Source organism: Zootoca vivipara, chromosome 9 (genome assembly GCF_963506605.1).
Source record: "Zootoca vivipara chromosome 9, rZooViv1.1, whole genome shotgun sequence".
NCBI classification, from domain to species: Eukaryota; Metazoa; Chordata; class Lepidosauria; order Squamata; family Lacertidae; genus Zootoca; species Zootoca vivipara.
Genome location: NC_083284.1, coordinates 23,017,297 through 23,032,156, shown reverse-complemented (window position 1 = coordinate 23,032,156; position 14,860 = coordinate 23,017,297). Strand labels below are relative to the sequence as shown.

General features: G+C 47.3%; 1 protein-coding gene across 2 annotated transcripts in view; it reads left to right on the top strand.

The window, feature by feature from the left end:
• TBCK (TBC1 domain containing kinase) overlaps positions 1-14,860 on the top strand; it is a 93,399-nt gene that overhangs the window by 28,728 nt on the left and 49,811 nt on the right. For both annotated transcript variants that reach the window (XM_060278487.1, XM_060278486.1), the window contains exons 6-10: positions 1,007-1,148; positions 2,710-2,770; positions 4,416-4,477; positions 6,353-6,414; positions 14,649-14,797. In XM_060278487.1, coding sequence (XP_060134470.1) covers positions 1,007-1,148; positions 2,710-2,770; positions 4,416-4,477; positions 6,353-6,414; positions 14,649-14,797 — 476 coding nt within the window. The remainder of the gene's footprint in view (positions 1-1,006; positions 1,149-2,709; positions 2,771-4,415; positions 4,478-6,352; positions 6,415-14,648; positions 14,798-14,860) is intronic.

Below are 14,860 nucleotides of genomic sequence, written 5' to 3'. Positions count from 1 at the left end.
ACTCAGGACTCCACTCTCTTGTGGGCCCCCGAAAAATTAAAGGAAAACAAACTGGATGTACATTTCCAAAATATAAGATAAAAAACAAATAAAATAAAACCTACATGCAGCAACAGTGTTATGTGTTGCGTAGGCTCCTATGATGTACATTTTGTTATGTGCAAATGCCTTCAGATACCTACAGTATTAGGTCCATAAATAACCATATAGCATATATTCAACACAAAAACAGTGACAATTTGTTGTTGACAAAGGACAGCTGGACATATAAAGGGCCCCGTTACCTTCAGTAGCTTAGGGCCTCATCCAACCTAAATCTGGCCCTGACCCACCCCTGCACCACCCGCTATTCCAGAAACTTCCAGTATGGGAAAGTTTAAGGTAGAGATTGGATGGCCATCTGTCATGGATGCATGAACTGAAATTCTGGCATTTCAAGGGTCCCTTCCAACTCTGATTCTATTATTCTAAGCCTGGTTGCCATGGGAAATGTAAAACTTAACTTTGGTTACCAGACAGTATTCTGGTTAGAATTAGGAGAATCTCATCTTAGAAGAAGGGGGGGGGCAGCGTTCTAAGGGCTCATCTAGAGCTCATGTATTTGACAAGAGACTGTACACTCAAATCACCTTCACACATTTACACCTGATGTTTCCAGTGAAGCAGCAGGAGATCAATCAGCATTTACACTGCAGATATTTGCATTGCTGTTAAACTAGGATTTGAAAGCAGGCTATTCATTCATTCATTCATTCATTAAATTTCTATACCACTTTACCCTCAATGAGGTTAAGGTTCTTTTCACCCCTGTCTTTTATGCTCGCAACAATCCTGTGAAGTCGGTTAGGCTGACACCTTTTATTTCTACTATATAAAGGGTTTTTAAAGCTATAAAAGATGGCACGCAGTTTAATGAGACAGGTCTCCATTATGAAAATTCAGTGGATTTTTCCTGCAGGCCTTTTGAAATATGCTTTTGCTTTTGTTATTGTACCATTACTTGTAGGTATCCATCATACCTGGCACCGGAGGTAATTGCACAGGGAATTATCAAAAACAGTGATCATATGCAAAGTGAAAAGCATCTCCCTTCGGGCCCTAAATCAGATGTGTGGTCCCTTGGTGTTATATTATTTGAGCTTTGTGTGGTATGTATCTGACATTACTCTTATGTATTTGGGTTATCAGGTTGCTGTTGAGTAAAACATATTCTGTATAAAATAAAAAAATTCCTTCGGTAGCACCTTAAAAACCAACTAAGTTTTTATTTTGGTATGAGCTTTCGTGTGCATGCACACTTCATCAGATACACTGAAACAGAAGTAACCAGACCCTTATGTATATTCAGAGGGTGGGGGTGATGGGAAGGAATTTTTTTATTTTGTTTCGACTCAGACCAACACGGCTACCTACCTGTAACTAGATATTCTGTATATGTTTATTTTTGTTGAGTCACCTTGTTTTTAAGAGAAAGGCGAGGAATCAAAATATTGAAACAAATTCAAAACAGCAAGAACAGTATAAACGTCATTTTACCAGAAATGTGTTATTCATAGGAAACATTGATTTCACCTTCACCTCAATAATCTTGTAAACAGAGATGTTATATCAGGGAGGGCTAACATGGTCCTCCGGATGCAGTTGGCATCCAACAACCATCAGTTTCAGCCATAATAATCAATGGTCAGGAATGATGGGAGTTGTAGTCCAGTAGTGTCTGGTGGGCTACAGGTTCCCAACCCCTGTTAGTTTACTGAGGGGCTTAATTTATTTTAATGCTTACTTGAAAGAGAGAATTAAACAGCATGTGGCATTTTTTAGAAAAATATGCAAAAATAAAACAAAAATAAAATAAAATCTTATTTTTACTTGTCATTTCGTATTGCATTGTTTAATTAATGTTTTGTAGTTATTTTAAATTTATGTGGAGTGCCTTATGTGAGTGGATGGAGCAGCCGAGTAATTTCGTTGTTCCTGCATATGTTGGATCTGTGACTTGATCTAGATTTCTCTATGTTTAAGCAATGCCTAACAATTTAAAAGCATTGTGGCATGCAGCTTTCATTCATCTGATAAAATTTAGAGCATAATTTGTTGCAAGGATAAGAGTTTGCATATTTTGTTGACAGTTTCCTTCACATAAAAGAAACAATGACCTATGACCTTTGTAAAATTAACCACCTTTTTACCTTAAGGCAGTGCTTCTCATGAAGCCAGAGCTGATTTTCTTTTTCACTACTCAAAATGCAACAACTGTAGCAATTAATGTGGTCACAGAAGAGCAACCATACAACAACAAAATCCTGTGTTATAATGATTTATATTCTATATTTTATATTATAGAATTATGTCCCTGCATCATTGATTATTTTACCACCTCTTTTATTTGAATAATATAATCAAATGTTAATTGATGATCTTCAAAAGTTAGCATAAGAGTTTCTAATGGGCATGCATAGGTTACTTACTTCTGTGACCCCCCCCCAACCCTATTTCCTCCTTTAAAAGTCCTATTGAATTCAGTGGTAGGTAGAGAGTAGGGCTAGGATTGCAGCCTAAGTCAGCAAACATGATTATGTAGAACAAAAACATTATCACCACATGTATTTATTTTAATGCAAACTTCAAGAGCATATAATAGCTGTGTGTTTTGTCATGAGCTTTTCATAATGACCCTCCTTTAACCACATACCTTACTCTTGCCTTTAGGGCAGAAAGCTGTTCCAGAGTTTGGATATAGCCGAAAGACTAAAACTTATACTTAATCTTGGTGAGTAATGTGAAAATAGCTGCGGGGCGCAAAGACTTCATAAAATCTCGGATGAGTCCAGGGGTCATGATACTGAGTTTGGGGGTGTACATGCGTTCAGTGCATTGGAAAGTTAACTAGAACAGCACTACCCATCGAGAAGGGGATAGTTACTGTTGAAGAGAATTTAACGGTACGGCAAAAGTATGAGTTGCCGCTTATCATGGTGATCTTGCCTTTCTGTAATGCACCAAATAATTTGCAAAGATCAAGGAAGGGATCATTGCTGCCCAAAACAGGCACAAGTCCCAACATAATGCTTGCCTCCGCAGGATAATGTTTGCAGATAAGAACCAGCAAGAGACAATAGTCTGGCCTGTACCTGTGTGACTGGTGCCAGGTTCTGTTCCTGCCTTGCTTGTTGTTGTTTAGTCGTTTAGTCATGTCCGACTCTTCGTGACCCCATGGACCATAGCACGCCAGGCACTCCTGTCTTCCACTGCCTCCCGCAGTTTGGTCAAACTCATGTTCGTAGCTTCAAGAACACTGTCCAACCATCTCGTCCTCTGTCGTCCCCTTCTCCTTGTGCCCTCCATCTTTCCCAACATCAAGGTCTTTTCCAAGGATTCTTCTCTTCTCATGAGGTGGCCAAAGTATTGGAGCCTCAGCTTCACGATCTGTCCTTCCAGTGAGCACTCAGGGCTGATTTCCTTAAGAATGGATAGGTCTGATCTTCTTGCAGTCCATGGGACTCTCAAGAGTCTCCTCCAGCACCATAATTCAAAAGCATCAATTCTTTGGCGATCAGCCTTCTTTATGGTCCAGCTCTCACTTCCATACATCACTACTGGGATGTATGGAAGTGAGAGCTGGACCACAGGGTACCAAGTAGTTGGCAGTTTCCCTTCTAGTCTTGTGCAGGGAATGCAAGGCACAGTGGACAATAGTTGCCAAGGTTGACCAGTCCTTCACACAGTGATTGGTTTGAAATGGAATAGGGTCTGCCTGACCACCTTTGACCCACCTCTTTCCTGTTTCTTTGGGTTGCTCTGGCGTCTAGGCAGATGCCTGGCCATGCCAATCACCAATGCTGAATTGGTCCAGAAAATCCAGCTGTTGTCTGGAAAGCTGTAGCTGGGGCACTTCTAATGGAATATAACTGAGTTTGCCGGTAGTGCCCTTATGTAATCTTCTCTCATTAATCAGTGCATATTTACACTGATGACAAAACTTCACAGTGTTGTTTGATAGAGTTAATTTATTACAGGATTTAGGCACACGGACCCTTCTGTTACACACATGGCGAGTTATACTTTAACAAAGCTTAATTGTTAAAAACGTATGAGGAGAAAATATTGTTATTGATTGGGTGGCTGTTCTGTTTTTGTGCCTGCAACAGTCTGCTTTCCTGTTTCAGGAGTATATGGTTTGGTGTTAAGCCCCTAAAGCAGTGATGGGCAATCAGTGGCCCTCTAGATGTTGCTTGACTGCATGTCCCATCATCCTTGACCATCGGCCACGCTGGCTGGATCTGATGGGAGTTGGAGTCCTGCAAGGGCCACAGGTTTCCCCCCCCCTGCTCTAAGGAGGTGACAAATATTTATGGTTTATCTTTGAACTGTGTTACATTGCCAATATTTGTTCCTTCTCCTCTTCTTACTTACAGGATGTGTGGATGATATCATAACAGTCCTAGCTGAAGAACATGGTTGTCTTGACATCATTAAGGTCCGAATATATCCAGCCCTCCCTCTTGCTTGATTATAACTTAACTGTTTGTCAGAGTATTGAATTTCTTCCCTTGAAATGTTTTTTTTGTTGTTGTTCTAAAATTCATTTCTCTTGCTCTGGCAGCCTTTCGTGTGTGTGTGTGTGTGTGTGTGTGTGTGTGTGTTATTGAAAGCTCGTCTTACTTGATGAGCTTGATATTTACTTGAGATTATCCAACTTCAAAATAATAATTATACAAGTTTTAAAATAAACCTGAGCAGGCATATGTGAACCACACACAAATCCCACTTGTGTGTGTGTGTGTGTGTGTTTTATTTGTTGAACTGGCACACTGTAGTGAAGTGATAGCAAATTAGATGCTGTTAAGAGTTCAACTCCCATCAGCCCCCAACATGCATGGCCAGTGTTTAGTTGGAGTTTGAGCCCAAAAACATCTGGAAGGGACCCTGTTGGCTGCCCTGCTGCTACAAATCTACTATTTGGTTCAGCAAAAAAAAAAAAAAGTATAGTGGGACTACTGATTTCTGATTTCAAAGTGATTGCTGAGTCTAAATACTCAGGTTGATATCTGCAAAGCTAATGTGTATTCATCCTTAATGTGTGTCTGATAAATGGAAGCCCTTTTGTCAAAATCAGTATATGATGAAAATCGGTTTGTCCACAAATTATATCCAACCCAGAAGATGTAGCTTAAACAAGGGGTGGTCAACTTTTTTATACCTACCGCCCACTAATGCATCTTTCTTGATGGTGAAATTTCCTTACCGCCCACCAGTGGTTGATGGAAGGAGGATTCAGCGTTTCCGTAGAACCCCCTACCGCCCACCTAGAATCCTGAAATGCCCACTAGTGGGCGGTAGGGACCAGGCTGACAACCCCTGGCTTAAATCCTTGGCTCTTAGAATTCAAGAAAAGCATACTCTTGGCTGCTTCGTATTGAATTAAAATGCATGGCTGTTTAAATGCTGCACTGAAGGGCAGATGACACAACCGTGATCGGGCTCATCGCTGATAAGGAGGGTGAAACGGACTATAGAGATGAGGTGGAGCGGATGACAGAGTGGTGCAGAGTTAATAACTTGCTCATAAATATAAAGAAAACAAAGGAGCTTGTGGTGGACTTTAGGAGACAGAAGAACGAGGTCCAGCCACTTTTGATTGACGGCATTTGTGTGGAGAGGGTAACAACATTTAGATTTCTAGGCATTGAGTTACAGGAGGATCTGTCCTGGAGTGTTAATACAAGGGGGCTTGTGAAGAAGGCGCAGCAGAGACTGTATTTTTTGAGAATTTTAAGGAAAAACCATCTTCCACAAAAGCTGCTGCTTGCCTTCTATCACTGTGCCATACAGAGCGTGCTCACGTACGGTTTATGTATGTGGTACGGAAGCTGTACTTCTCAGGACAGAGCAGGGCTGTGTAGAATTATTAAAACAGCAGAGAGCATTATTGGCTGCTCACTCTCCACCTTAGAACAAATTTACACCACCAGGTGCCATAGAAAAGCACTTGACATATCAAGAGATCCAACGCACCCTGGTCACCATTTGTTTCAGCTCCTGCCATCGGGACGGAGATATAGAACAATGCAGGCAAGAACGAGCCGTCTCAGGAACAGTTTCTTCTCTAGAGCAATTTTGGCCTTAAATGGAAAGCCTGGACTTTGAAGTCATCTTATTTTACTTGTTATTTGTATTATATTTACTGTTTTTAACTAGGTTTTGTAATTTTGGATTATGCGGAATGCTTTGTCTGAGTGGATGTAGCAACCGAGTAATTTCGTTGTTCCCGCAAGGGGACAATGACAATAAAGATATCTATATCTATCTATACACTTGCTTCAACAATAATATCTATACTTTTATCAACCAGGAACTTCCTGAAAATACTTTAACGCTACTGAAGAAGTGCCTTACATTCCACCCTTCTAAGCGGTGAGTGCCTTTTTAAAGTACAGTGAATAATGATGCTTAAAGTAAGGGAAATGCAGCTGCCATACTGCAACCATCTGCTCCTACTTACCTAAAAATGAGAGCCATATATGCCGATCTATTTTTACGTCTTCTTGCTAATTTTGCAGTTTGTGTCTATTAACAAAGACTCCAGTCCTGTTCATGTTTGTGTAGAGATGACAGTGCCTGGTTAATGTTGGCACAGCCACATCTATGAATCACTTATTTCACAAATTATGCAAATCCATACTTGCCACCAAGTCATCTGCAGCCAATCATGGATTCCCAACAGACCATAAAGAAGGCTGATCGCCAAAGAATTGATGCTTTTGAATTATGGTGCTGGAGGAGACTCTTGAGAGTCCCATGGACTGCAAGAAGATCAGACCTATCCATTCTGAAGGAAATCAGCCCTGAGTGCTCACTGGAAGGACAGATCCTGAAGCTGAGGCTCCAATACTTTGGCCACCTCATGAGAAGAGAAGACTCCCTGGAAAAGACCCTGATGTTGGGAAAGATGGAGGGCACAAGGAGAAGGGGACGACAGAGGACGAGATGGTTGGACAGTGTTCTCGAAGCCACCAACAGGAGTCTGACCAAACTGCGGGAGGCAGTGGAAGACAGGAGTGCCTGGCGTGCTCTGGTCCATGGGGTCATGAAGAGTCGGACACGACTAAATGACTAAACAACAACAACAACAACAACATACCTCTGTGAAAACAGTTGCTTGCAAACTTTATGAATATACTTGCTCTTGTTTTTTCATTCACACCTTATAGATGAGTTTCTAGAGATATAAGGTGTGGTCTGCAGACTATCAGGGACAGCACCAGGCATCTGTTCCAGGGGTAGGGTAAGAATGCAGGGTTTAGATTCAGTCACGTTCCCTTCCCCTCTTTGCTTAAACAAATGTTCAGTGCTTCTGTCAATAATCATACTGTGAGGGACAGGGGATATCGCGAAGTCCCTCCCCTCCTGAGTTCAAGCCCGTCCCCGAGCAAAGGGGAAAGCAGGGAGAGTTCCGATTCCAGTGGGGAAGCAGGAAGTCGTGTCCGAGGCTCAGGCAAGGTAGAGGAGCCAGGGTCCCAGGTGGGACAGGAAGGGGCAAGCAAGGGGGGAAGACCCATCCCTCCAACTCCAGAATTACGCAGGAAGAGGAGGGGCAAGAGGATGGGTCTGCCAAAGCTTTTGTGTTGGAGAAAGACGCGCCAAAAGCCATTAGGAGGTTCTGAAACCGACTGACAACATCGCTCCGTGTAAATAGCAATGACTTGAGCACTGTAAATACGCAGCACCAATAAAAGAATAAAATGCAGAGCTGCGTAGCGTCGTTACTCTGAAGTAGTCCACTCCGGTCACTGTGACAGCAACCTCCTAATCATTTTTGGGCTACTTCGGAGTTGCCGGGATGAGCGTGTCCGAGGCGGAGAAGTGGCGGCAGATCGCTGAGCAAGCCCAGCTAGAACTGCAACAGCTGTCGCTGCAGGCGCAGGGAGAATTGAAGGCAGCTAAAGAGGAGACTAAGAAGGTCCAGGACGACCGGCTACAACTTGCGGAACAGGTGAGAGAGCTCCAGGAAAAAGAGCAGCATTTAAGGGCGGTGGCGGTAGACCTCCAAAACAAGCTGGATGCAGAGAAAAACAAGGCGGGAGGGGCTCCCCAAGTCCAAGTGCTGCCAGGAAGGAGAGCAGGGACCCTTGTAAGCAAGTTCAATGGAGACCCGAAGGAGTTTCAGGGCTTTGAGACTGAGATCGTGTATGCTCTTGAGCTGCACCAGAATGAGTTCCCCGATGATGAGCACAGAGTAGCGTTTATTGTGGAACATCTCACCGGAGCAGCCAGGGAGTGGCTAAGACCATTAATCGCAACCAAGAATCCTTGCATGAAAAATGTCCAACAATTTCTAGAAGGTTTGAGGACGATGTATTCGTCCGATAGTCATTTGGACCAGACTAAGGAGGAACTGCATAATTTACGCCAAGGAAATATGACAGTTCGCGCATATTGGGCGAAATTCACCATGCTGGTGCACAGACTGGGGTGGGTTTTGGATTCGCCTCCCTTGCAAGCTGCGTTTTACTTGGGTTTGAGCGAGGAGGTGAAGGATGAACTCTCGAGAGGTCCAAAGCCCAGTACTATGGATCAGCTGAGCAAAGCAGCTCTGGCGGTGGGGGTGAGGCAGGAATCCCGGTGGAACGACAAGCAAGCGACGCGCGCAAAGCGGGCTTGGTTCCCACGGTCGCAGGAGAAGCCACTCCCTCAACAACCCTTTCAGGCCACGCCTGGAGCCAGCCAGGACCAGGAGCCCATGCAGATTGATAGCGCGCGCGCGCGGGCTTTTCAAACCCCAGCGGCGCCAAGACGCAAGGAGGGAAGGGGCGGGAATTGCTTTCTCTGCAACTCACCCCAGCATCTCGTCAGAGACTGCCCACATCGCAGGGAGTGGCAAGGAAAGGCGGGAACGGTGGTGCCCTCCCCCACTGACGCAGCACCACAGCAGGGAAACGGGAAAGCCTGGCTGCAGGAGACAAGGGGCAGCAGCCAGGCACAGTCAGCAGACAACAGCCCCAGCCCGCCCACCCGCACAGAGAGGTGCAGAGCCAGCCCACCCCTCCCAGAGCAGGAGTGGTTCTAGAAGTGACGCTAACGCTCCCAAATGGCTATCCCCTGACGGTCCTCGCCTTAATTGACAGTGGGGCGTCCGCCAACTTCTTCTCGAGAAGCTTTGCAGAAGAGCACCAAATCCAGCTTTTGCAGTTGGATTTTCCTCTGCACGTAGCAACCATTGACGGCAGGGAGCTGCTGGGAGGGGCCATCACACATCAAACCCCCCCCATGAGAATGACGGTGGGAAGGCACTCAGAGACACTGGCGTTCAACGTCACCACCATCTCAGACCCCCCCATCGTCTTGGGCATGAGCTGGCTGGCGCGCCACGACCCCTCCATCAGTTGGCACCAGAGGTGCATCACGTTTGGGTCAGACTTTTGTCTGGAACATTGCATGCAGCACCAACCAGGGGAGGGGCCTCCGATAGCCACGGTGGCCACCATGCATATCAAAGGGGGTGAGGCAATACCCAAGCAGTACTGGGACCTGCAGGAGGTCTTCAGCGAAGCGGAGTCCGACCACCTACCCCCGCACAGGCCTTTTGACTGCCAGATCAACCTGGTGCCAGGGGCGACGATACCCCCAGCCAAGCTGTACGCCATGTCAGACCAGGAGCTGGAGGATCTGCGCGCTTTCATCGACAAGAACCTCAAGCGGGGGTTCATAAGGGAAAGCAAGGCAGCAGGGGGCAGCCCGGTCTTCTGGGTGGACAAGAAAGACACGCAACAGCGCCGTCTTGTGGTGGACTTTAGACGGCTGAATTCGGTGACAGAGCCCGTGGCTTTCCCCATGCCCAGAGTGGATGATCTCCTGACAGCGGCACGCAGGGGCAAGATTTTCACCAAGCTGGACCTAAGGGGGGCGTACAACTTGATCAGGATCCGGGAAGGAGATGAATGGAAAACCACGATGTTCACGCCTCTGGGCTCTTTTGAATATCTGGTGATGCCCTTCGGTTTGCAAGGGGGCTCAGCATGCTTCCAGGCCTTCATGCACCACGTCCTGGGGTCCCTCCTCTTCAGGAAATGCTTGGTCTTCCTAGATGACATCCTTATCTACTCGAATGACCCAGTGCAGCATGTGAAAGATGTCAGAGAGGTGTTGCAACGCCTGAAGGAGCACCACCTGTATGTGAAGCTGGAGAAGTGCAAGTTTCACACCAAAGAGGTGGACTTCCTGGGCTACAAGCTGTCAGACAAGGGGCTGGCGATGGACAAGGACAAGGTGCAGGCCATCCTGGACTGGCACAGCCCCAGGACGCGCAAAGATGCCCAACGCCTACTAGGCTTCGCTAACTTCTACAGGAAGTTCATCAAGAACTTCTCTCGCGTTACGGCTCCCATCACGGACTGCCTGAGAGGCAAGCAGAAGTTCAAGTGGACACCAGAGGCGCAAGCAGCGTTCGAAAGCCTCAAGAGAGTGTTCGCCTCAGACCAAAACCTGTTCCATGTGGTGCAGGACGCGCCCCTACGCATTGAGACAGATGCTTCTGAAAAAGCTGTGGGCGCAATTTTGTTGCAACTGGACGCCAACAGGGAGTGGAGACCCTGTGCCTTCTTCTCCAGGAAGCTGACACAGCCTGAACGCAACTACACAGTGTTTGATAGGGAACTTCTTGCGATCTACGCTGCGTTCCAGCACTGGCGACACTTCCTGGTGGGCGCGAAGCACCCCATCCAGGTGTGCACAGACCACAAGAACCTGGAGTTCTGGAGAACTGCCAGGGTGCTCAACCAGCGGCAGATACGGTGGGCAGAGTTCTTCTCGAACTTCAACTTCTCCATCCACTACATCCCGGGGGAGCAGAATGTCAGGGCGGATGCCCTCTCCCGCAAGCCAGAGTACATGGAGGAGGAGGCGCCACCAGCCCCAAGGCACATTTTCCCCCCGTCGGCATGGTCCTGCGGAGCAGCTGTGGTGAGCGAGGCAGAACTCACAGCACTGACGGCAGCGGATGAATTTGCCAACCGCATCTTCAGAGAACTGAGAGGGGGGAGGGAGCAGGCAAAAGACTTTGCAGAACGCAGAGGGCTGCTTTTCTACAAGGGTGCGCTGTACCTACCCACCACCCAGCTTCGACGTACGGTCCTCAAGCAGATGCACGACAACCCTACAGCGGGGCATTTTGGAAGGGACAAAACCGCTCACCTAGTCATGAGACACTTCTGGTGGCCAGGGGTGCGGGAAGATGTTCGAGACTATGTAAGGGGCTGTACCACCTGCCAGCGGGCGAAGGTGGTCAGAGCAGCGCCACCAGGGTTGCTGGAGCCCTTAGCCACACCACACAGGCCGTGGGAAGTGGTGTCCATGGACTTCATCACAGATCTGCCTTCGTCCAGGGGTAAGACTGCAGTGTTGGTGGTGGTGGACCTTATGTCCAAAATGTGTCACTTTATACCGTGTGCCAGGGCAGTCTCGGCAGAAGAGACAGCCAAACTGTTTGTTGATCACATTTTCAGACTGCATGGATTACCTTTAAGGGTTATTTCGGATCGTGGCCGCCAATTTGTTTCCAGGTTCTGGCGGCGGCTCATGAACCTCCTGCAGGTGGAGGTCAGCTTGTCGACGGCTAGACACCCGCAGACCAACGGACAAGCGGAGAGGGTCAACGCCATTCTGCAGCAGTACCTGAGATGCTACGTCAGCCAGCGGCAAACGGACTGGGTGGATCGCTTGCCACTAGCAGAATTTGCCTACAACAATGCAGTGCACGTCTCCACAGGGGTGTCGCCCTTTAAGGCCAATTACGGGCGCGACCTCAGATCTTTCCCAGAGAGGGAGAGGGAGGAGGAGGAGGAGGAGGGCCCACAGGCTGAGGATTGGGCAGAGGAACTGGAGACGGTGCACCAGCAGCTCAGAGAACACTTGGAGAGGGCCAAGGAAGCGTACAAAAAGGGGGCAGATCGCCACAGGCGACAAGGGGAGGTCATCAGGGTGGGGGACAAGGTGTGGTTGTCCTCGGAGGGCCTTCCCACCAGAGGGAGGTGCAAAAAGCTGGCACCCAAAAGGCTGGGCCCCTTCACGGTCACGCAACAGGTAAACCCGGTGGCATACAGGCTGGCACTGCCAGAGGACATGAGGGTGCATCCAGTGTTTCATAGATCGCTGCTGTCGCCGTACAGGGAAAGCAGCAGGCTCCGAGACAGCGAACAAACCCCCGAGGGAGGGGGGGAGAGGGAAGGCAGGGAGCAACTCAATGAGGCCACGGCCATCCTGGATTCAAGGTGGGGGGTGGGGGGACTGGAGTACCTCATGGCATGGGAGGATGCTCCACCGTCCCAGAATGAATGGGTCCCAGCCACTCAGATACAGGAGGAATTCTTGGTGGAAGAATTTCACGCCCTCTTTCCCCACAGACCCAAGCCCTGGCACATGGAAAGGGAGGGGGAGGAGGAGGAGGCACGGGAGAGCAGCTCACCATGGCGCTGGGAAGCGGAGTTTGAGGAACCAGAGGATGAGGTATGGGTGTCACCGAGATCCACCCAGTCAGAGGAAGGAGCAGATTGGCAGAACGTTTTTACCCCCACCAGCTCTGACGCCACGGACTTTTTGGGATTCCCGTCCGCCCAGGCGGAAGGGGGGGGCTCGCAGGACTGGGGGGAGGTATTCACACCAACGGGCTCGGAGAGCACTGAGTTCTTAGGCTTCCAGTCGTCACCGACACATGGGGGGGGCCTGGGGAGGGGTGAAGGAGAGCTTGGGAGGGGGGTGGATGTGAGGGACAGGGGATATCGCGAAGTCCCTCCCCTCCTGAGTTCAAGCCCGTCCCCGAGCAAAGGGGAAAGCAGGGAGAGTTCCGATTCCAGTGGGGAAGCAGGAAGTCGTGTCCGAGGCTCAGGCAAGGTAGAGGAGCCAGGGTCCCAGGTGGGACAGGAAGGGGCAAGCAAGGGGGGAAGACCCATCCCTCCAACTCCAGAATTACGCAGGAAGAGGAGGGGCAAGAGGATGGGTCTGCCAAAGCTTTTGTGTTGGAGAAAGACGCGCCAAAAGCCATTAGGAGGTTCTGAAACCGACTGACAACATCGCTCCGTGTAAATAGCAATGACTTGAGCACTGTAAATACGCAGCACCAATAAAAGAATAAAATGCAGAGCTGCGTAGCGTCGTTACTCTGAAGTAGTCCACTCCGGTCACTGTGACACATACCCAAGGCATGTGCCCATCAGGCGTTAAAAGGCGTAGTTCCACAAGTAGGTAAAAAGCAGCAGGCAGAAGCTTGTGTGTGTTTGGCATAAACTGGATGAGGAGGTAAGAAAATTATGTAGAATTTAAAATACAATTTGCTGTAGCAACTTACGGTGTGCCTAATTGTTTTTCTTCCAAGCGTTTTAGACATAAGCCAAATCCACGGGCCACTTCACACGCTATGATTAGCCCTATTTCACAGCTCATAAGAGTGATCTCCTTGCATAAGCAATGTTGTATGCTAGGAGGAAAGACATTCAGTATCTCAGGAGCGACTCTAGTAAATTGGAGGCGCTGAAACAGAAATTCATGTTCACGGAAATTGCTGTTGTGCATAACTTCACCTAAGCAATTAAATGCACAAACAAGCAACTGATTATAGCTTGAGGGCTGGCTGTATTTTTAAAAGGTAACACAGTTGCAAAACATTGTGGTTGGTAATTATTTTTATTGCCTAGCTAAAAAAAAAGAATACAATGGAGACATTAAACTGCTAATTGGGAGGAAAACAAAAGAAAAGGCACATCCCTGGGTTACGGTAAGCCTCATTGAACACATTGGACCTGCCTGCAGCTGCTGCTTGGGGACTTCCATCTGCCTGGGCTTGCAGATTGAGAGTAGTTTAGGGACAAGGACCCTATGAAGGCAGGCAGCATTGGGAACACCTCTATAAAGCCTGTCTTGGGGGCGGGGCCACCACCCAAAGGGAGACACCAAAGGGTTTGTCCCTTGGGGGGGCAGCACTTCAGGGGTGGAATGAGGACATGGGACAGCCTCTTTGTGGTAAGATCAGGGGGCCGGTCCACTGTCCCTCAGACCTTGTGGGGGGCCAGATTACATTTTTTTTGGGGGGGGGGAAATATGAATGAATTCCTTTGTCCCACAAATAACCCAGAGTTCCATTTTAAATAAAAGGACACATTCTACTCATGTAAAATCACGCTGATTCCCAGACCATCCGTGGGCCACATTTAGAAGGTGATTGGCCTGGCTCTGGCTCCCGGGCCTTAGTTTGCCTACCCTTGGGTAAGATCAATGTTTTTGAAGGGGATGGGGATGTTTTAAATTGTTGTATCAGTTGTTAAGTGTATTAGTATTAGTTTGCATACGTTAGCATTGTTAATGGTTTTAATTATTTGTTTTATGTACTTTGTGGATTTTTAATATTGTAATTTTATGTTGTGAACTGCCCTGAGAATCTACAGATAGGATGGTATGCAAATTTAATAAATAATAATAATAATAATAATAATAATAATAAGGAAACACAGTAGGAAAGCTGCACGAGTTCTTAAATAAAGCAAAAAATGCACATTGTACCATATCTAATTTTGCATTTGGATTTTCAAGAGTGTATTTTCGAAACAACTGATTTCCAAAAGAGATTTGATTCCCCCCCCTTTCTTTATCTTTTTCCTTAGACTTACTCCTGACAGATTACTGAATGACCCTGTGTTGAGTGAAATCTCATCTTTATACCCAGCCTTCCACAAACCTTCCAGCCTTTTCTCACCCACTTTAAGATGTGCTAACCTAACTCTTCCTGAGGATATTAGCCAGCTGTTTAAAGGTAAAAATGAGGTAACAGATTTAAAGTCTAGGATTAATCATGATCTAATATATAATCTGTCAT